Here is a 24,806-nt window from a genome sequence, read left to right as displayed (position 1 = left end):
TTTAATTTAATTCATACAAAACTATAATTTATTTTTAATGTTACAGTATAGTGGAATTATATGGTTTCTTATTTTTATTTTGCAGAACACAAATGTTGACGATGGAGGATTCATGAACGATTTACCCCTTTTAAAAAGTAAGTAAAATTGATTAATAAAATTAGATTTTTATTCCTTGTAATAATTAATTAATTATTATCAGTTATTAATAATTATTAAATAAAAGATGATAGTTTACAACTAGTTAAAGTATAATAATAAAAGAGAAATTTTCTTATAATCATAATTAAAAATGATATCTCCAATTGTGGAATTATTTAAAAATGAAATTGTTAAGAATTAGGAGAGAAAGACAAAAGTTATTGGTAATTTAAAGTTTACCATTCGTGTATTATACATAAATACAGTTTAGTGAATGCAATCCACACACAACATGTGATGTAGAGCGGGGTCTCGCGTGACTTCGTTCAAAATTCCTCCTCAATGGTGTCGAATGTCAAAAAGTCCACCACTTGGTGCAGGATTACCTACTTATTAACCCACAATAGACTCGCAGTCTGGATTTCGATTGTGAATTGCGTGTTCAGCTATCCTCATATTACAAACGTCTCTTCACATACATACAGGGTGTGGTGCTGAATTAATGACTTATTTCCGGATAGTATCAATAATTGTTTTAGTATATAATAATACTTTTAACTTTTTTAATATTAATTTAAAAAAAAAAATATTAATACATAAAGGTATCGAAAAACTATTATTTGAAGTGAAATGTTAAAACAATCCTAAATTTTAAAAATAGAAGTAAATTTTACTTCACCCTGTATGTGCTCCATATTTTCAGCACGCCCCGATATTAAAGCTAATAAGTCTGCTCGGTTGTCCATCGTGGCCCCTCGTGGTTCTCTCTTTTTTTTGCCAAGAGAAATGTACATTGACATCAGTTAGATCCAACGTAAGAATTTCTAGGAGAACGCGCGACGATGTGCCACGAACGGAACACGTTATTACCCCTTGAAAGAAGAACTATACGGGTATAATGGACTGTTACGGAAATGTACAATAGTACAAAGGTACAATTGCTATAGAATTACCGATGCGTACTTGGTGCATGACGAAGAGAGAAGAAAATCATGAGTAAATGTTTAAAAAAAAAGCAGGAAAGAGAAAGAGAGAGAGGTGTCAATAAGAAGAGAGCTAAAAATAAAGCAAAAGTGTGTGCCCGCGGGCGGGTCGGATTTCGTTATTGTCATTGTAATTTCTTGACGGGGTGTAGTTTTTGGGGCGGTCTTCACCACAGGGGTATTACCTACAGATGGCTGTTTGTTCGAATGTCACCGAGGGTTATTATATGCCTCGTTTACTTCGCGCTCTCAGACCTTATTTGGACATTTTTTCCACAACCCTCCTTCTTGTCAACTTTCAACACACTCGAGACGTGTCTAAATTATATATATGTACTAACCGTTGATTCCAAAGTGCATTTAAAAATATTTTAAAATACAGATTTTTGTAATGTTCACTGTTTTTGAAACACTTTAAAATCGTCAGCATATTTATGATATTTACAATATTTAAGTTACTTCCCGAGGTCAAGAATAAATACTAATAATAGGTTTCCCTTTGAAATAAAACAAATATATGAATATAACAATTAACACTTGCAAAAATTAAATTTCTTGAATGTTCCATTGTTAAGCAAAGAAATAAAAATACATGTCAGAGCACCGTGAGAAGAAACTCTGCTGTTTATTAATAATGAAGCTCAAATGACAAATAGTTTGCTTGTCAGCTTCCATTGAATTGATTTTTTCTCCTGCTCTCTTGCATCTTTCAAGGCAGATTACATATACTTATATATATACATAACCGTATTTTGAAAGTATGACCTGGTTTCAGCAGACACTCTATGAAGGCACACGTATAAAAAAATATGAATTTAGTAGATATATACATCAACTGACAAGACACGCAAATATGTGGGCTGTATAGGTGAAACACTCACCTGGCTATATAGCAAATACAAGATCACATTTCTCACTATCTCGTTGCAGAGGGAAATTTTTATTCCTTTGTGACATTTAATTGAGGAATCTTTAAAATAAACTTAAAGATAAGACATTTTTTTGCTTCAAAAAAATTAATGCAAAAAGAAATCTTATATGACAAACACTCGAAGAAAATTCTAGTCACAAAGTTGTACTCGAGGCACGTACGAAAATTAATCTTGAGAAAAGAAAAAAATGTGTCAGAACGATAAAAAGAGGAGTTTCTCGATTTTATCATGCTTCTTGTACAGCGACTAATGAAAATTTCAGTTGACAAGTTTATAAAATTACAAAATCACGGACCTCCACTTATTTTTAGACATGTTTATGATTGTAATCTCAACAATCTGAAGCTGAACCTCCAAATTTTAAACTTACCGAGCAACTACCATTGAAATGCAGTGAACACAATATTATATATTTCTTTCATGCAATGAAATAAGAATAATTGAATGGCGATAATTGAATAAAGTTTTTCTCGAAACAAGTAAATGGAATTAATAGCATTTAAAGGAATAGTAAAGAAATGAAGAAAAAACCGACAAGAGTGATGTTTCTGCGGAAAATCCTAAGCACGTGTAATCCTAGCTTATACATCAGGTTTATGGTTCACTTATCTGTATAGGAGTAAACAGAATGCGGCCCTTTGAAAAGGGTTTGCCTCTCAGTCTTTCAAATGGAGCACTGTTCTTGGCAGAAAATGACGAAAGAATCAGGATCAGTAATTGTATAACCGGCTTCCGAGAAGCGGGACACGATCATCTTGCGCCGTTCAGTGGACGACTTGTCGTTCAAGTCGTTTTACTTTGATTCGCTCAACCATCGGTAGATTCATCCACCTTTCTTTGGACTCGTTGACCACTCCTCTTTTTGTAAAAAAAAACCAAGTTCAATTAAACAATCCGTTAGCGAGCAGGCTTCAACAATACTATCAATTCTCCTGTCGTCATATTTGTTACGTCTCAGAAGGAGATGCACAAAACTTATAACATAATATTTTATTTTAAACCTGTTTTATTTACAAAGCGGAAGGCTTCGAACTAAAGGAACAGGTAGGAAACAATGCTTTTGTTAGATGAACCAAAGTTATGTTTATTTTTCACTCTTACAAATATCTCTCGTAGAAACTGGAAGTTTGATTTTTGTCCAAATATCTGATAACACTGAAAGCAGAATCAAACATTTAGAATTCAGAATTAAGATTTCTAGAGCAGAAGTTTTATTTGAGCGTAGACACTTGATAAAGAAACTTTCTAACAGAGGTAGAAATTGAATTTTCTTCAAGAGGAACCGATGAAAGTGACACCTAAATAAGAACTGATTTGTTCCTAAAAATGTATGGTTTATATAGTAGAAAACCAATCGATAAGTGTAGGATCGATATTTTTTGCAAGGGGTTGGCAAGAATCACGCGATTACAATACCATATTTGGTCATCTTCATATACTTATTTTTAACAGAATCGAAGGCTTGTGGCACGTGTGAAAAACACTGGTTAGTCGTGCCACAGGTCGATAATTTGCAGACATAATGTCGCGTGGACGTGACATATTGTAACATTTTCTTGTATCGGTAATATCGTCCTATGCAGAAAGGAGTAACTGCCCTCTGAAGAACTTTAGTTTTATTTCAATAAGCATTAGAAAATTTTTTAAAAGTAAATTCAGATGAATTGTATACCTGAAAATTAAATTCGAAAATTTTGTAATTATTTATGTTTTGCAATTACTCTTGAGTTAAAATCGAAACTGGTAATTAAGTATAAAGAGAAACGTGACCGACAAAACTCGTGAAGATATGGTTTAGGAAGATCGTTTACGCTGAAATGTTGTAAAATGATTTACAAAGTTAGTTAGTATGTTTGCGTGAGAGACTATTTAAATGCTCGTATAATACACCGAATGACGTTTCAATTACACATAAATTTTAATGACAATATGCTTAATGTACCGTTAAACCTAATTAATAAATGCGGCAGTCCACAATTTTCTAATCCCTTGCCCCTGTTGAAGAATTATCACTTTCAAGTGCAGACATTGTGCTCATTTCGTAATTAACAATTTATAATTAAAATGAACTTTGCATAATGAAATTGATTTAATTTTAGTTGAATTTTTTTTATTATTTTTTCAACTATATAATTCAATGTGTACTTGGAGGAAAATGTTTCTGTAATAAGTTCATTGATTTTGATTTAGTTAATTGAACATCGAAGTTCTGAAAACAGTTTTGCAGTCACCATTTTTAATAGAACGCACAAGAATAAAGTCGTGTGTCGCTTCTCTTCATATGAGGTCTAAAAAAGGGGTGTGTAAGTAGTGAGAAAGCAGGGAAAACTAAGAGGGATAGGATAGAAAGTCAGTCAGCATGCACGAAAATCAAAACCTTAATTAAATTAACGAGGACCAGTACCTTTGCACCCTCGAGCATTCATTCAATCCCCTCCACTATTAAACTTTCGAAAAGTCGCACCCCAATCTTTCATTCTAACCAATCAAGGTCGAGATATAAGTGAGACATTTCTGCACGACGATTGGTCCGTTTCCGGCGCTTTTGATTAACCAGGAAATTGTGCGTACACGCGTCAGACCTTTCAAAAGATTTAACACCCTAGGATATTGCAAATTTCGAGACCTATATGTATATATTGAACTCTTTGTGTCTTTGCTCCATTTCTCTTTTTTAATTGTAAAATCAAATTAATATTTAACGACCTGATTCAAAAATTGACAAAAATTATTATTTTTAAAATAAAAGGAAATAAAAATGATATATTAAAGGCAAATTATCGAAATTTAAGTTGTCGGTCGATATATAGTTATATATTAATCTTACGTGGTATTATTATATCGTTCATGAAATGATAATTTAGAAGAGAAACGATAAGTTATTAGTAAGACTTTTATTAAAGCATAAACCTCATTTAAGCAATGACTGTGCGGTTTTTTGCTAAATCTACTTTCTCTCTTTTAAAGCGAACACCCTGTCTGCGTGGCGGATCGTAAGTAAGTGTCACGCGTAAAGGCACTCAACAAACAGCGAAATATTAATTTATCAATATTCCTCGCGTAATAATCACATCACATAATCTCCTCATAAATCACGTGCGTTCGTTACAGCTCTGCCGAGTCATTTTATATATGTGTGAGTGTGCAAGGCTGCATTAACTTTAAAATGATTTCTTTCTGATAAGTATAGCCGGAGGGCGACAATGCCATGTCAACTCAGTGCATTGTACAAAAATTAACACAATTAACACCATTTTTCAAATTCATAAAAGCAATAATAGAAAATTTTTTAAACTGTTAATGTATACCCTAATCTCTATTTCCAGGCAACTTTATCAAGTGTAGATTTCCATATTCAAACAAATACAAATCTTCAAAGTAAAGCTACGAAAAATCAATGGTCAGGAGCTTTCGAAAGATTTCTACCAACACTATTAATTTTCCAAGAGTGGTAACAAAGATTAAATCGTAATTCTTGTTTAATATTCTTATATGCCATGTGCATTGCAATAGGCGATTCACTTAACAATTTGAAAGATTAAACTACAGAGATGATCCCAGTAAACCCAAAATATTAGTTAATTTAGGATATAATTAATTTATTTAAATTAATTATCTAGCAGGGTTTTTCAGAGTTTGAAAGAATTAAAGATTTATACATGTCAAAGCAATTCTCAATAAAATATTTATTAATTTGCAAAAGTGCAAAATGGCAATTAAATTCACAAAGATAAATTCATACATGGACTTTAAAAAATTAAATGATACACATAAGTATATTATTATATAGTCTTTCGTGCAAACGTCGATCACTATTCAATATTTTTTTTAGCAATATTCATTTAAAGTTGTATACGTTCGGCGTATATATAGCGTAAGAGAATTAAATTTTATCGCGTGTTTTGAATGTCGGCACAAGTGAAAAATTAACGGTACGTGTAGCAAAGTTATACACTCTTTCATATAAAGGCGAAAGAACATGTTGTAAACTTTATAGCAAAGCCTTCAAAGATAGATGAATCATCCCGCCCAGATTGCGTACTAGCAAATTTCTAATCTGACCTTCTCAATTTTTTATCTAAACCTCGATACTACTTTCAAAATTTCCAAATATATTAACGTTTTTTTTTAAGGTACAAAGTAAAAGAAAGCAAATGCCAACTAAATAATTTAATATAATTGAAATAATTTAGTAACCAAAAAAATGGCTCAATTTTGTTTTGCAATAATTACCTTTTTTTCTCACTTTTTTACAAAATCTAGTGAATTTAATATTTAATATAATTATTGCTGTATTAATTTTCAAAATGTTTTTAATAGTGATGATTATCGTGAAAGCAACCGGTCGGTGATTTTCATCACAGTTTACATTCTGAACTGGTTTTGTGGTCGAGTCGTTAATAATTAAGACAAAAAATCGATGAGTAATGAGAAGAGGATAGACAGTCGGTCTAAAACTAGAATTCAAAATGTTTGTAGAGATTTCTTTCTTCGCTTATCAATTTAATGATGTTTTATATGAGAACATTTCCAAGGAATATATCAATTAATAAATATTATATAGTATTATCATTTATAATAAGTGCTTATATATAGCATTTGTAATTGTAATTGTGTTGCAGTTTATAGTAACTTTTAATTTTAACTAGAATTTTATTAAATTGTCACTAGAGCAGGGTGCGGTAGTTGACGAGAATTATGACAAGTGGGGACAATGGCAACTTGCCCAGCATGAGAAGTTTCACATAATAGATGTTTCATAATTGGACAGTTTTACTTGTGTGGGGAATCCGTCGTAAGTCGACGTAAGAAATGTTAACTCACACTAGTATTGTAAACGCACCAAAAAGGGATTCTCCCGCGCACCGAACCTAGTGACACTATGGAACATAGATGTGTGAGATTGCATATAACTTAGACTGGAACATGTGTTGTTGTGTTAATTGGAGTATACCATTACTATGATATAAAAAGAGAAATATATTTATTGATTATATAAATATAATAATTGATTAGTTTCTATCGTTATCATAAACATTCTAAATCCTCCTTCTGTTGGATATTAATTTGGCTATTTCATAATATAACCTCTATAACAAAATATATTTTTTTATAATTAATTTTTTTCTCAGACTAATTATTATGACTTCTATAAAATTATAGTCATTTTAGCAATTTAGATTTTCTACGTCCTCGATTCTTATAACCCTATAATTATACATTTCTTTTATTTTGAAATATTTGCTAAAATGATGCTTGCATTAGAACACAAAGTTTGAGTCAATGTATTATATACGTGAAATACATATATATATTTTTTTTTCGTTTACAGTGATCAATTAAAGCGTAGATCTGCTTTTACAACCACACTATATGAATAAGTCGTTAAATTCTCATTAAATCCGTGAATCTTTGAAAAGCCGATATTCTCTTTGATTCGCGACAATAAACCTCGTAATTAATATATACGACGATTTTTCGGAGGATTAAAGAACAGATTGGTAACATTATTTCTCATAAAAGTCGTTAAATATTTTTTTATATCAATATGATAACCATAAATATATGAAACAAATAAATCAATAATCAGTATAGTTTGTAATATTATAGAGCAATAAATTTATCATTCCTATATTTTTTTACTTTCTCATGTGAATTGTAATAACAATTTCTGTATTCTTGTAAAAAATGTATACTTTTGTGCTTAGTTTTTTCTTAGCATAACGTTTGTGATAACATTTTTTTTACCATTATCCATTTCCTCGAAAGTATTGGCATATCAATCATCCAACGGCTCTTCGCCGGGTATTAACTAAATTATAGCTTTGATCATGTATAATTTCCTATTGGCATATAGTAATATGAGAGGGATTGAGTCCTTCGCGTGATATTTGTGTACTAATTTAAACTTAATTAATTTCCAAATTAAGTTGTCGAAACTAAAATTATTTATATATAAAACCTCACAATTTTGTTGATCTAACATAGTTTAAAAATGCATCAATCCATTCCGTTACTCTTTTAAAAGTATAAAATTTTTAATAATTTTCAAGATTATATATGATTTTCAAGTATTGTAAGATATTGATAAAAAATAAATTGAAAATTATGATATGAACATATTGATTAACCGGATGTCGTTGTGAGATACGTAATAAAATAAATTCTTGGCAGTTTTGCAATCGCCTCGATGATCGACGATATAGTTGTCAAGGCCGCTCATTTGCAGCATCGTGATATCGTTTTCATTGAGTGTTCATTGGTTTTCTTGGTGCTCTTAGTGCTCTCGCTGCACCCCGTTTCCGATGGAATGAAAATTACAGAGCCTGCCGTTTTACACAGCAATCACTACTAACCGCTTCTATTCTGCTCCCATTTTATACCTTTCTTATATAAATCTCTCCAGTATTGCAATAATATCGTGTAAATTTCGACTTCTCACTGTATTAACCCTTAAAGTTGTTACAAATTATATAATAGATTATGTAAAAAAAATATTGTTTAATGTTCCACTCGTGAAATATAAAAAAAATGGGTCAGTCAATCAGAATATATTTAGTTAAACTCGAATACCATATAATTAATTACAAAAAATAAATATGCGTCGAGATTGCTTAATTATCGATACTATATCAGGATTTTTGTTTGGAGTTTATTTTAATAGATACCGTATACAAACGGATGTGACGAGTTTTTAATTTCCGTGGCCGCAAATAATTCTTTCCTTGCGATATATGGAATCTATCTAGAATTATCCAATATTTATGCGTCGAAAATAATCAAAGTTTAGACTTTTTAGTAATGCTTAACGTAAAATCGATAATCGGTGATTTGATCAAAGATATTAATTCAAGATGTCGAGAATGAGTATAAACTGAGTATGAAATCTCCTCATTCTTACTTCGTGTGCATATCAAATGAAGCAGCAGAGAATATTATGATCTGCTGATATGCTTCCTTCTTTTCAGGGTAATACGTTATAATTGATGGAAATTAAAGCTATAGGCCGTTAATAATTATTTGCCATCATAAAATGGGTGACAATTAATCTCTGTGAAGCAGGTCGTGACTAACCTCAAAGCACCTTGGCTTTAATCGTTACATGGTAATATATCCACGCCCCGGCTGTAGTGACAAATTGTCTCCTGTCTTGCACTTCCTAGACTATATCTCGTCTTAGACAAGAAGGTAGTAGAACTTGAAGGAATATCGGTAGCTACTGAAAAACCTGCTTTCCAACCTTTCAAAGCAGATGAACATTTTTAAATAAATATTATCTCTGCGTGATTAGAATTTTTTTTTTATCTCTTTTAATCCGTAATCTGAGAAAGTTTCATTCTTCCTACATATATTCTGCACGTACAATCAATTACACGTATTAGGCATTTTGATATGTTTGAATAATTTATATTTTATCAAACACTCAAAGTATTCTTTTTGGTTTCCGCATGGGTTTTAGGAAATCATTTATTATTATCGAAAATTAAAATCAGTTTTTTGCTTTCTCCTTCATATATTTTTAATTTTAATTCAATTTTACATCTGTTAATTTTTTGATTAAATAAAATATGATTTATAGATTATTAAAAACGAAAGTTAAACTACGATTACATTTTATTGGTATATTGTTAGGTTGTTAATAATCAGGATTTCTAACAAGGACACTTGGTAAGATGTGAAATTCCTTTGTCAATCGAAATACTTTTGGTGCCGTTGTGAATCTTTAGTATGTAATTTTCTACTTCTCTATACTCATCCTATCAAGATTAAAGGTTTTCTTATCTACGTTGTCAATCGGAAAGTACTGTTCTTCGTACTTTGAACATCATCTAAACTTATATTATATGGTAGTGTTCAACATTTTGTTTTATCATTTCGTAAAATATTATGCTTCAAATTGAGTTAATAATAAAGGTGTTTATGCTTTTTCTAAAATTTATAGTTGTAGTTATATAAGTTTGAAAATATTTATCCACTGCATTTTTATATCTTGTCGTTATGTGTAAATGTCTAATATTCTTAAAATGTGATTTAAAAAAGATTATTTAAAATTATTTACTGGAGTAAATTAAATTGTAAAAATCAAAATTTGAACAATCTCAATATTTATTCGAAGCAACGAAATTCTGTTAGAAAATATTGGATATCACAACCATAAGTTCATTCAATTTGTTCCTTTTAAATAATGATAATAATATTTAAAAGCCTTGTATTTATATTTTTATTCAAAAATAACGGGGTAAGTAATTGGCAAAGTAATAATATAAAGTTTTAAATGTAAATGCAGTGTGTAAAGAAGACGTAAGACAACTTTGCAACAAACGGTTTAAATTTCGAGAATAAATTGCAAACTATTAGTTTTCTAACTTTACCTCGAAATCTAGTGCTTAAAATATATACACCAATATAAGCATATTCTCTCCGAGGCTATAAGATGGAAGCTATGCTTATTATCGTAAAATAAATTATTATACGCCTCCGCAAATAGTGTCTTTATGTGGAGGCTGTACAATAACTTATGATAAACTATGAACAAATGAAAGTCGAAGAAGGTAAATAACTGATAACGAATAATGTGATATTTCTTGATTCAATACAATTGAAATTGTATTTAGTTTTCTGAAGGTATAGAAGGGTAAAATAAATTTATAAAAATGATTAAATCTTGTCATATTTTATCTTACTCGAATTTCATTTCTTATTAAAATTGAATTTATTAAATTGTTTTATTAAATATTAAAAATTTGGATTGCAAAAATAATGAAATACTGGGGTTTATGTTAGAGGGTAATCTTTGCATCGTCAGTCTTTGATTTAAGGAATTTGAAGAAATTAAATTTCTCTAGCAGCTAATACTCTCATAACCCCTTGTTCAATCAGGATTGAAAAGGCAACCCTTGTTTCTTGTTTAGAGGCTCTTTATTCTACCTCCAACCATCGTTCAAGTCTCAATTCAACGATGAAGAGTTTTCAAGCTGACCATCGCGCTTTATAGTTTGCGTAATAACACGATGGCTTTGACCAGCCCTTCTCGATATTAAGCATTCCACAGGGAAACGATGCCGATGCAATAACGCGAGTTATCGATGTATTATATAGAAATGAATTTTCATCGACTGCTTTACTTTCAATATGCTTACATTTTTAATATTCCTTAAATATTTTCTCTTCAAATATAAAATTTTACATTTCTAAACGCATTCGTATAAATATAATTTTATATTTTCTATAAAAATAATTATTTTTATATATGACAAATTATTCAATTGATGCGTGAAGAAAATTTCAAAATCAATATTTTGAAAGACATTGAATTTTTCAAAAACACATTTTCTAATTAAGAATTCACTCGAATGTCATGTGATGACATAATTGCTAGTTTCGTCTTAGACCTCGAAAAGTTGTTGGACAAGTTAAGAAATTATATCCACGAATTATAATATTCGAGATTTTCTCTCCGAGTACTCAGGGAATTTTAACTAAAATATATATGACATCTTCACTATTCGTAAAATGTTTTTGTGATTTCAAGAATGATTGGGGTGATTCTTCAGAAATTGGTTAAAGAATTTTGTTTCTAACATTGATTTTAAAAATTTAAGATATTGCATTAAAATTTAAAATTTTCAAATATAATTATTATGTTTTCTGAAAATAACATGTCCAATTCGCGTTATTTTTTTGTTGAATAACGATGGCATTTAAAATATTCGTTTTATTTATGTATATGTAATAGAGGAATCTAATTTACTTTCAGATATGAAACCATCGGATAGGGGTGACAAGGCTATGTTAACAGGGAACGCACAACCTTCGGACGTTTTCTGTTCGGTGCCTGGAAGGTTATCGTTATTAAGCAGCACCAGCAAGTACAAAGTGACAGTGGCGGAGGTTCAAAGACGATTATCACCGCCGGAGTGCTTGAACGCGAGTCTCCTCGGCGGGGTATTACGGAGGTAAGTTTATGGGTGCATATATAGTTCCAGCTGTGCAAGTCAAATTTATCTGAACAACAGTCTTATGTCTATTAACTTTAAAGAAATCTCATGTAAACCAAGCCACGCACCATTACATTTCAAATTCACTACTTCCATGCTTAGAAGCTACTGTTACACTGAAACATATATTTTTCTTCGTACTTGTCCTTAATATAATACTACCATGTGAGATTAACAAAATGCTTTTTGTACATGAACCAAAGGTTTGTTTATTTTTCACATTTTTACAAATATCTCTCGTAGAAACTGGCAGGTTGATTTTTTGTTCAAATATCTGATCCCACTGAAAGCAGAATCAAACACTTAGAACTCAGAATTAAGATTTCTAGAGTAAAATATAAATCGAAATGACTTACTTTAATTTAAAATGTAATTTTTTTTCCTCCTGAAGTCAATCAGTTGAGGAACGACCCAAAATTGTCGACATACTGGTCCAAGCCTGGCAAACCTAAAAAAGGGCAAAACTAACCCAAAGCTGGCGAAGATCCAAAGACAGTGAAACTTGCTCAAGACTAGTAATTGACGTTGAACTTGAATAACTTCTTGAATAAAAGTTAATACTGCTCCCCGAGCAGGAGTTTTATTTGAGCGTAGACACTTGATGCAGAAACTTTTTAGCAGAGGTAGAACTTGAATTTTCTTGAAGAAGAACTGATGAAAGAGACACCCAAATAAGAACTGATTTGTTCCTCGAAAATGTATATGGTTTATATAATGGAAAACCAATCGATAAGTTTAGGATCGATATTTTTAGGCAAGGGATTGGCCATAATTAATTAATTTCACATTTCTTTTTCAAATTTAATCATTTTTCGTAAAACAATAAGAATTATTAAGACGTTGTAAAGTTTTGTTTAAATTTTTAAATCAGTTGAATCTGTATTGCAACTGAAAATATAAGTATCCTACGAATATTTTTTTGGGTTCTGTGAAGGCAACTCAAAAATTTATTAGCCTGATGAAAAAAAGAAGACGTGAGATAAGAATGTCGCATATAATATATGTTTAATCCGTAGTTAAGATAAATTTCCAAGAATCGATTATCATAGACATAATTTAGTTTGGTTCGATCGAAAAATACATTATATTGCTCTCTGAGGTGTTGTTATCCCAACGTAATACTCCGACGTATATGTAAATTACAGACTGAGAGAACTACCATATATATACTAGATACTAACATAAGGCAAGAGCAAAGTACCGAACGAAGACTGGTCCATTCACGACTGTAATTCTCTCTTTCTCTTCCAAGTTCATTCATATATATATATATATTTTCTGCCAGCTGTTCTTCGACTCTTACCTGTTATCATTGTCGCTCCCATATCTACCATCTCTGCAAAATGTATCTTATGTCATTATTCTTTACCACGCTTTACAATTTCTACTCTTTTCATATTTTTTTTTCTATTATTTTATTTGTAAAATATTCTTGGTATTAAATTTTTAGTTATAACTATAACTGTATTTTTGGATTTAAATGATTACGAATTTGAAGTCTGACTTTTAAACTCCAAAATTATATTTGTAAATAAAAACGTAGAAAATTGTATTTAGTCATTTGAGTTGATTTCTGACGTGCAAAGAGTATATAAAATAGATTTATGACTTTCTCAGACTTCCTCCTTATCTGATGCCCCCTTCTCACTCAAGTGGAAAACTATTCATTATGCAATGCTTTATCGTAAAGGGCGTGAATAAATCACACCCTCATTCAGTGTTATTTTACACTTCAGTTTAACTCTCTTTCTCTCTCTTCCCCAATCTTCAAGACTGTTTCTTGTTCTCCTTACACTTTTATTTAGCTTCTTTATTTGCCATTTCACCACAACATAAACTTTTCATTTTAAAAACCAATTGCAGTTTTTATTTATAAATATATTATTCAAATATTTTTTAATAGTAAATGTTCTGAAAGTTATTATGTAAGCCCCAACGTTAAATTATTTTTAAAAGTATATTTCTCAACGTTAGAAACATTCTAGAACAATAGTTTGAAAATCATTATTCAATATTTTAAGTGAATTTTGCAATATGATGATTTTTTCAAAAACTACATTAAATTAATTTGGAAAATAAGTTTACGTAAATATAGAATTAAAATATATAAATCCTATTTTACTTATGTTAAATATAAGGAATAAAATAAAATCGTTAATAAAATTATTGTACTTTTATTAAATTTAAAGTACACCTTATATGTGAAAATTATAAAACTATAACGGTAAAAATTTGAAATGAGCTTAATTAGCATTTTATTAATATATCACGAATCTATGGCCTCAATTTTATTGCTACTTTCTCAAAAAAAAATTTCTCCTCAACTGTTATTGAGGTTAAATAACATCACCAAAAATAAAATTGCTATTTTAAAACTATTAATTTAATAATAACTTTTAGTATTTTCAAAACATTTTTTTTTAATTCAACAAGAAAAAGAAGAATATCAAACGAATTGTTTGGGGAAAAAAAAGAAAAATTTAACGCTTTCGTTGATTGAGAATGGAAAGCGTTAGACACAATTTGATTCTCTCGCAGAAAAAGGGTTTCGATTGAATATCGGTATTCAGTCAAGATCTATATCAGAGAACTGAGAACGGATCCGTTAACAACTATAACGATGCTAGTATATAGAAGCAGCAGAGGACTCGAGTAATCAGGGTGGATCGACTCTTGAGTTCTCGGCATTTGTAGGGATCTGCCGAAGCTGCTGCTGAGAGATTCAAGTGAACGGGACACGATGAGTTGATGATCGAAAAGGGACAATGGGGGGGTAAGAAAGAGGCATCCTGAATGGAAGGGAATCTAGCCTGTCGCGACGATAAGAGCAATAGGTTCCTTTTCAAGACAAGGCTCTATAACGAGTGGAGCGAACTCCTCATCACGTCCGGAAGTGAAGCTTCCCTCATCTCATTTACAGTTTCATGATCTTATAGTTATTCTTCATGCAAAATCGATTTTGCACTAATTTCTTGAATAAATATATCCTCGAGAGAAATGACACTTGAGTTTCAATCTCATTTTCTCCTAATTTCAACTTTTCCTAGAAATTTTTATTTATTTTGTAAAACAGTTTTGCATTTTTTTTTAAATTACTGCTAATTCATGAAATATGATAAAAAAAAATAATTGATACTGATAAATTATGATTATTTAAATATTGAAATTTGTTTGCAGAGCGAAATCAAAAAATGGTGGCAGACTATTGAGGGAAAAGTTGGAGAAAATTGGTCTGAATTTACCAGCCGGAAGGAGGAAGGCTGCCAACGTTACGCTATTAACATCGTTGGTAGAAGGTATACATTTTCATGCAATAAATGTCTTATTATAATTTTTTACATGTAAAATTGAGTAGTTGAGGAAATCAAGCAACTCAAAATTGTAAAAGCAAGACTTTATTTGAATTAGAAAATTAGCAAACAGAGTAATAAGGATTCATAAGATATTATTGTTCTATTTTCTTTAAAATGACTTTCTATTTCTTTTTTTAATTAAATTATTCAATTTTCTATTGTCTACTTATTGAAAAAGTTTTCACAAACAAGTTGAATAAACAATTTTAAAACATAACTCAATAAAACTAATGAAACAGTTCGTTTTATTCTACATATTATTTAAATGTTTCTTATTTAAATAAAAGATAGGCCCAAGCTTCAAAGGAATACTTAAATAATTTATTAAAATTTCTACACTATTCTTAAAATGTTTCTTATATTTGAAAATTAATTGAAAGAAAATATACTATACAGTATATATTTAAGGTATTCTTGCATTTTAAATATATATTTCCAATTATATAACTGAAACTTGACGTAAATTTAAGCATGCAACAAAATTAGACTTAAATAATTTATTTAATACCCGTTGATTATAATAAATTACATTGTAATCATAGGCGTTATAATTTTAATAGGTCATGGAATTTTATAATAAATCTGTTACATGGAGAAACATTTATTTTAAATAAGAATTGATTACTTATATATTCTTAAAAGCCAATTAATTGTCGGTCTTGTGATTAATTACCTTTTACTCACCGCAATGAAGTAATTTACTTAAATTGAATATTCGTACTTAACTAATTGAGTCAATATTTCAGTAAAAATTAAAATATTATCTAACGCTGAGGATTTATATAAAGCAAACTTCATAAATCAAGTGTATATTTAAAAAAAATTGATTAGGTTTTAATGAAAGCAGGGTGGGGTAGTTGATGAGAATTTAAGCTGCTTTCACAATAGCTAAATCGAAGGCTTAGAATTGTCCCTAGAATATAAGGAAAATTACTATCGAAGTAATTACTAACTAGAATAATATTACTTCCACAATTAATGTACCAGAAATTTTTTAGTATACTCAATTATTAAAAAAAAAATTTTTCATATTAAATGAATAGAATATAAAAAAGAGTGGTCAAACTAAAGGCAATGCCCACACGGTCCTTCTTGTCATCAAGATCACAGTAAGTCTTGAATGAGACGTGAAAGTGTGGGAACAGTCTCTCTCGTTTCTCTCTCAAGTGCATGATTCATGCGTAATTCGTCACTGATTGTCACGATGAGAAAACTCAGGAACTTCCTCTCATTCGAACATTATTACTGTTTAGGCATTGCGATCTTCCAAGAACTTTGCACCTTTCACATGATTCTCGTGAATGAAACAAGTTCGCCAAGAGGAATGCAAATATCTCACCCACGCTTCACGTCACAGCTGACCAATATATTCCTTAAGTTCAACAATCTCTAAACCAACAAACTCTGGACAAAGTAATATTTTCTCTAATTATATTACCACCCACTATCCAGTAATTTGCACTTTCTGTACAACCTCGCATTAATTGCAAAGCTAAAATTATTAATTTTAAAAACTTAGCAAATATATTATTTACATTCTGCATTTTTACTTTAGATATTCTGTCATAATAAATGCAATGCGCATCATTAACCGGATTTAGTTCTTTACTCAGAGGGAAAGAAAGAGAAAAAAATCTTTTTTAAGGCCTTCTAAGTAAAAGTTCTTTAGACTAAAAATTATTTGAGGGAATTTCTCTTTTAATCAATCGACTGTTCTGAGAAACTAGGGAATTGTAAAGAAAAATAATGTTTTATCAAAGACTTGTTGTAATAATAGAGATGAATGAATTGAATGTCGAGTTGCATGACTTAGATCAATGTTAAACGCCAACGTCAACTGCACATGAATTGAAAGTCGTTCTAAGAATGATATAATAAATTATTCCGTACGAGCATTGCGCTCTCTCTCTCTCTCTTTTTCTCTCTCTCATCAATAATCGTTCCACTTTTAAGTAAGCTAAAAAAAATAAAAGGTGTAAAATAAACTTATTGATGGAGTAGAATAAATCACTTCATCGTTTATTTGCATTTCGTAATTACAGTTTTTTTTAAAGTTTGTGATGACGCTTCCTCTATAGAAAGAAAATTAACACCTCAACTAATTTCCATACGAATAAAAGTGATTGTCATTTTGGAAAAATTCATTTTTATTATTATTGAACATTAAAAAACAAATGATGATTATTCAAATGCAGATCTTAATATGTGATCATTCATATAATAAATTGATACAGAAAAATAGGTGGTCTTGGAATAGAGAAAAGTTGTTCTCCTCATATCTAATCATAAGATTTTTTTTAATGATGAATATAACGGATCCATCTCGTGATGTAGAATTATATATGTTCAATTCAATTCGCGGAAGAGAATTCCCGAAATCTATTTCCTCCTCTGTAACCTCCCTCTCACTCTCGGATCTCACAAACATCCATTATGGAAATAATGGAACATCATTTGCGGTCGAAGATCGTGATCATCGATCTCAGATGACGGGCAAACGAGCGCCCGCCGTGTGAGACGATTGCTATTAGTCTTTTTACAATTGAAGCTTGTGCATAACTTCTAAATCAGATCATATTCAAACAGATATAAAAAGAATAAAATTAAAAAAATGTTGATAAAGCAAAATAATTTCCCCAATGTTTATATTCTATACAGTGGTTTAACGCATATATATAATTATTATAATGTCATGATTTATTTATGTTTTTCTTTAGATAATTTCATTCACTGAAAAGACATATTTCTTTCAAGTATTGTTGATTTGACTATATAATTATTAAGTACGTTAGCAAATAAAATGAATCAAGTAAAATTACGTAAAAACTATTGATTTGTCGATGAATAATCATATGTGATTTATAATGTAAGAGGTGAGAAACCTCAGAGAAATAACGTGATGAATAGAAAGCAACAGAGTTGTTAAAATACTCTGATCGTAATTGTTTCTAAGTGCAAGTCATGGAACGCGATATTTGCCATAGATGATAGAACCAATTTCACGTATAGCATTGCCGCACAAACATATTACGTGACTAGGAAACTTTTTTCTTATACATATATGCTACAACCACACGTCCAATAGTGGCCCATGTAATTGGAAAATATAACATGTAACAATATATTTTTTGCAATCGACAATAATTAATTAAGAAAAAATTTATGATTCATTAAAAAATAAAAAAGAAAATTTCAAAGAATTCGGTGTTTTATATAATATTGAGTAGTAATATTTAATCGTTTTTAATTAATTTTCTTAAATATTTTTTATTATTTAAAATTTTTACTATTGTAGGATTAGACACATCTGTTAAATCATAAAAAACTTCAAAACGTGATAAAATACAAATATATAGAAGTGCGAAAAACTGAAAACATATTCGACAAAATTGTAAATACCAAAAGATACTATCTAGTTTTCAAAATCTCTACATCGATATTTGGTTGTAAAATATTTTATTTGCAAAAGAATTTTCGTATTTCTCAAATGTTTGTCACAAAAAAAGCAGATATATTTCAAACAGATTTCTCCTTTACATTAAAATTTGTTACTCTGTAGCAGTGTATTTGAAAAAGTTTTGTCAATTTTATTGTGGAATTGCAAAATTAAAATGAAAAACTTGGAATTTGACTTAAATCCAAAGAAAATAGTTTAAATAGTCGAGGTGCTGAATGAAATACTGATCCGTGATTATTTGCAAGTTTCTCGAGCACGGCGTTCCACTTAAGTGCATTGCACAATATTATCTAAACAATTCAGAACTTCAACCACTTTTCAGGATAGTTACCTTCAATTTGATTGCTGCACTCGTGTGCTCTCAAGCGCATCGAGCTTATAAGAACTCTGAAAATCATAATTGACAAATTATTCTTCTTCAAACATTCAATCTAGTTATTGTTTTATATGAAGAGTAAAATTTCTCACAGGTTTTCTCTCACTAAAAATAAGTATATCTTTTAACACATTAAAGAGGATGGAAGGCCTAAAATGTAAACTCACAGAAATCTTTAAATTATAAAGAAAAAAATGTTGTTTGATCGATTTTATGGAATTTTATATTGTCAATCGTAATTTAATAATGATTATTAAGGCAGGAACCGTAATCATTACGATAGCAAGCATAAACTACATAATGACGTACAATTACGCAGAAATAGCAGCAATTATCGCGTGTGATTACCAAGTCTCCATTTAGAAAATATCTTTCTTCTATATAATTGTGTTATAATTGCCGAGCACTTTGCCACTGATAAATAACAATTGAAGTACAGGCACTCATTCGACAAAAAAGTTATTAATTCCAAACTAGAGAAAATTCTTCATTTTTAAAAACGTTATGCATTTATTTTTATTTAAAAATATTAAGACGAATGTGGGGCGCTCTGAAGAAAGGTACTTTTTAGAGAAAAAGCTCATGTAACGCCACAGGTTGAAGGAAGTAAACCCGCTGAGTTTTATTATCATGGAGATCACCACCCAGGGGCTTCCCCTTTTACCCAGAGGCTCCTCAGGCGCGAGGCACCTGCAGTTCTAGCGAATTATCTAATTTAGAACTCACTTCTTCAATTCACTTCTCGTTAATAACTTTTTTTCTCGTCAACTACCGCACCCTGCTCTAGTGAAAATTTAGTGACTTTATAGTAACTAAACTTCCTTGTTACTTTAAATATTGAAAAATTAAAATCTAAGAATATAAATTTTAGGGTTGAGTAAAAAAAATACGGTTCTTTTTTGCTATTTTTAAGCACGATGAACTGAATCTTAATGTCCAACTACTCGTATAAATGCTAAGTAGATGATAAATCTTGTTAAATTGAACTTTAATAGTCACTAAAGATGTTGGCAAGTAAAAGCAATGTTTTATATGTGGGTTTTTAATTTAAAAACAAAGACATTGATTTAAATTTATGAAGGTCGCATAAATTATAAATTCTCCTAATTATATCTTCTTGGTGGTCATCCTTGTCTTCTCATTCTGTGTTTAAAATTATATACAAACCAGTTCATTATACTACAATCAAATAATTAGTAATATCTATTATAAATTTTTTGAAAAATAATATTAAGTAACACTTATTTAGGTAGTGGAATCTTTTATTAAATTTCGATAGAAATATTTATACTTTCTTACTCATTTGAACATAATATAAATACGAGTGAATGCAAAAGAGTAGTCGCAGTAGATAAAGAAGACTTTAGTCAGACTCTCGTCTGACTGAAAGTGATTTTCTTCAATCTCAAGATTTAAGATTTCATTTTTCTCTATATATAATTATTTAAAGATTAGTATTAATTAAATTTACGTTGTTTAGGGGTGCCAAATTCTACTTTCATTGATAATCTTTTATGTTTTGTTACAAAAAATAGATAAGAATATGTAATTTAATAATTATAGTTAAATAAAATAAATTGAAATTATAAAAGTTAATAAAAAGTTAAATTACAGTAAAATAAATTATATATATATTGGGAAAAAAAATTAATTAAAAATATCTTTTAAGGTATTTTAAGTATAAGCTGTAAATTTGTAAAAAGAACACATAATTAAAGTTAATTATTAATTTATGGTTACAGGAGAGGCTATTCACCTTGCCAGAGACTTTGGATATGTTTGTGAAACGGAATTTCCAGCGAAGCAAGTTGCCGAATACCTTAGTCGACAGCATTGCGAACCGCAGGATTCTTATAGGAGAAAAGAACTGCTTCATGCCACCAAGTAAATATTTACCAAATTTTCAATTCATTAAATTTTATCCTCGTTTGATTTTTCAACTTTCGAAACATTTCTCATTAAGTTTTAAAAAGTAATTTCGTTTTGATAACGTTACTTTAGTAATTCAATAGAGATATCAATGTTTATTTTACTAAAACTTAAAATATAAATAAGATATTCCATATTTTTCATTTGTTATTTACTTTGATTTAGACAAATCACCAAAGAGCTCATGGATCTATTGAATCAAGATCGATCACCCTTGTGTAACACACGGCCACAACACATCCTTGATCCAAGTATACAGAGACATCTAACACATTTTTCTCTTATATCACATGGCTTTGGAAGTCCTGCAATTGTTGCAGCTCTTACAGCGATACAGGTAAATCACGTCAATTAACTATTTTTACAATTAAGCACTTGGACAAAGTCAGGGATCTTAGGGGAAGTAGTCGTTAATTAGCCAGTCGATCTGGATCTTCTATTTGAGAAGTCGTACTTCGGGAAATCTCATATTTTTCTAAGAATCGCGTTTCACGCTACTATTGTATCTAATCTAGTGTTATTTTTAATAAATCCATTTATATTCTTTATTAAAGGGTTACACCAGTGTAGGAGGCCGAAATTTAATGTTTATTGATATTTTTTCGTGGAAAGAGAAATAGGAAGATAATTAAATTGAATGATATTGTAAGGCATATATTTTTCTGTTTGTAAAAATATTTTTTTTATTTAAAATTCTTCGAAAATGGTTTTTATTGGAGTAGCTTCATTGCACGCAGCACACAGGTTGCAAAATTTAATCTGGATTAATCTTTAAGTTGAAATACAAAAAGAGAATCAACTCTCACTACAAAATATTGATGATATTTATTACATACAAAATATTCTCTTCTTCCGCAGAAGTTCCTGAGTGAATCTCTAAATCATATGGAGAAAATGTATCCGGGGAATGGAAGTGGCGTAACTAGCAGTCAACAATCGAGTCTAGATGCAAATAAAAATAAGGACGGATCATTAATGAATGACATGAAAAAGTGACGCCCAGATGACCCGCCTACCTCCAACGTGGTCACGTCAATCAGACATTCCTGGCCCTATAATTGAATCGTCGCTCGTCATCAAGACAAGCTAAACTATCAGTGGACCACGTGCAATTGTGCACTTTTCCTAGAAAAAAAGTGCACGTGCGTATTCACGCAAGAATGTATACGCAAATCTGTAGTTGAGGTTGGCTGGTCAAAAATATTATATGTATATGATTAGAAACTGAATCAGATTTACAAAAAGACGAAAACGAATCAGAAGTGTATTTTACTTAATTAGTTTTCTTTTTTTTTTGTTCAAAAATTCGCTTCAATGATCTCATCGAGAGTTGAGGATGTACAATTCAGTCAGTGGAAAATAATAAACTAATGTCGCCACTAAAATTCAAAAATGTAGATAGCCAAATTTTTTTCGAAAAAAAATCTAATTTTTACTAAATTTTTAAATACAAAAATAAATAATTTGTAAACAATTGGAAAAGATCGTAAAACTGAAGACAAATTAAGGCAACTGTAAGTTTTTTGTCACATTCAGAAATTTTGAAGCACATTTCTTCGCATCTGTCTCAATAGCATAGAATATTTCAGTTTTGCAATATTATCGATATTCTGACTCTCGACAAATAGTCAAAAAAAAATTACGTTTTTTGAGATTTGTGACGACTGAGTCTGATTTTTTCGAAAAAATTCTGTCATTTCGTCTCGAGTGTGTAATATTGTGAATAATGTTTCTCAAATTCGTTGTGTCATATCTGTACAATAATTGTTAAGTATTACTTAATTGGCCAAAATTGTGTATGAAAAAAATAAGTCTTTCGAGGCACGCATATTTGTAATTAGACGGTCTTTGAAATATAAATGTGGAATATTAAAAAATAAATTAATTTACGTCGACGAAATCTTCCCACAATCTTCCAATAAAATCGTGCCAATGCGAAACTTGCCATTTGTTATGTGCCAATTTAACAAACGTGAATAAGGGGAAAAGCAATGAAACCTTGGTCATGAGAAATTAACATGTCGATGCGATGGCTCTAAAAAGAGAAGAGAAAAAAAAAATACCCACACTCACATAAATAAAAGGTATTAGAGATATAATGTAGAAAAGAACAAAAAGCCGCACAATGCATTTTAAAAAAAATATATATTAATAAATATATATTATATTTAAATGCGTGTACGGTCAAGTGCAAAAAGCGCTTTTGAATTCTCATTCAAGTACAATATCAGGTGAACCTGAGACATATCTAACTTTGTAACTATAATTTAGAAGTTAAAAAACTCGAAATAAGTTATACTTGAGAGCATTTGATGTTCCGAGCGAGAATATGTACAGAGCATTTGATCTTTCTTGTGATATAATCATATATTATTAAGGCATCTAAGTAAAAAAAAGATAATACATTCCATGTTTTTAATAGGAATGATTCGAGGCAAATGAATATTTTCGAAAATTCACCTTCTTTTTTATTCCAGATACTTAAATTTTCAAATTAAACAAGTTTACTATTTCGAAATCACATGAAAGCTTCTTCTTTCTTAAGAGCGCGTCACAATTTTTATAAATAATTTATTTTACAAAAAAGGAGTCTCTTTATTTTATTTATTTATGAACTTGTAAAAATTGCAATTAAAAAATAAATTAAATTATTTATCATTGCTAATAATTAAAAAATGATTATGGAATAAAAATGATAGGCGTATTTTAACCAGTATTGATTCGTCTTGGTGATTTATAGCATAATTCGAGATTACCCTATTGCCAAATCTCCATGTTTGATTTGAATTTCAAACCAGTGGAAATAAACGGTTTATTAAAATTTTAGTTTTATTTTAAAGATGAATTGTGTCTTGTTTATAATTATAAACAATACAGAGAGAAAGAGTATGTGTGTATTTGTGTGTGTGATAGTGATAGACTGTGTTTATAAAAAATATATATATATTTTCTGTTTTGAAATAAATCTAATATGGAGATAACATATCCACAGTTAGGCAAAACTTGAATTATTTTCCGTCACAACTACATAGAGGACTCTTTTTAAATCTATAAGATTCCGTAAATTAATAATTATTTATAATCGCTAGCAAGCGTAGAAAACTTTTTTCTACAGGAATTTCTGTGCCAACTGTGAAGAATGCTGTAGATGATTTTAAGCATCATTCTAATCTTGTAAGATATCTTTATTAAAAATAATTGAATTTAGTAGTATATTATATTCTGATATTAATACGGTTCATTTTTGTATATTTGGTGTGTGATAAATAAATAAATAAGAATATTGTTTCTAAGCAACCCAATTTCTCAATGCAATTATACGTTTTTTCATCCTTTTCTATATCCAAATATTGCTTTAAATTTTATTTAAAAAGAAAATTATATACCAATCAAAATAAATAATAATTTATTAAATAATAAATCTTTATTATAGTTTTTATCAAATTAAATTTTAATTTGTATAAATTTAGAAAAGTTTTTATATATTTATTTTAATATTTGTTATAAGTGGGGGATCCCATGTCAAGAACATGCTATATTTTAATTAAAAGCCTAAATGGCTTTTAGTTTATTGCAACAATTGACATGACGCGTTTCGGCACAGAATTCTGTGTCCTCATCAGAAACATTTCTGCAA

General features: G+C 29.7%; 1 protein-coding gene across 11 annotated transcripts in view; it reads left to right on the top strand.

Moving 5' to 3' along the window:
• The window catches only part of LOC127290759 (transcription factor AP-2-epsilon), a 132,911-nt gene extending 108,440 nt beyond the window's left edge, over window positions 1–24,471 (top strand). For all 11 annotated transcript variants that reach the window (XM_051319600.1, XM_051319576.1, XM_051319609.1 and 8 more), the window contains 6 exons: window positions 86–137; window positions 11,814–12,012; window positions 15,232–15,350; window positions 20,983–21,124; window positions 21,335–21,506; window positions 22,028–24,471. In XM_051319600.1, coding sequence (XP_051175557.1) covers window positions 86–137; window positions 11,814–12,012; window positions 15,232–15,350; window positions 20,983–21,124; window positions 21,335–21,506; window positions 22,028–22,165 — 822 coding nt within the window. In that variant the 3' untranslated portion in view covers window positions 22,166–24,471. The remainder of the gene's footprint in view (window positions 1–85; window positions 138–11,813; window positions 12,013–15,231; window positions 15,351–20,982; window positions 21,125–21,334; window positions 21,507–22,027) is intronic.
• Window positions 24,472–24,806: the final 335 nt, after the last annotated feature.

This window comes from Leptopilina boulardi, unplaced genomic scaffold, assembly GCF_019393585.1.
Source record: "Leptopilina boulardi isolate dan_hultmark-lab unplaced genomic scaffold, ZJU_Lbou_2.1 LbouV2_123, whole genome shotgun sequence".
NCBI lineage: Eukaryota > Metazoa > Arthropoda > Insecta > Hymenoptera > Figitidae > Leptopilina > Leptopilina boulardi.
This window is presented reverse-complemented; position numbering and strand designations above follow the sequence as displayed.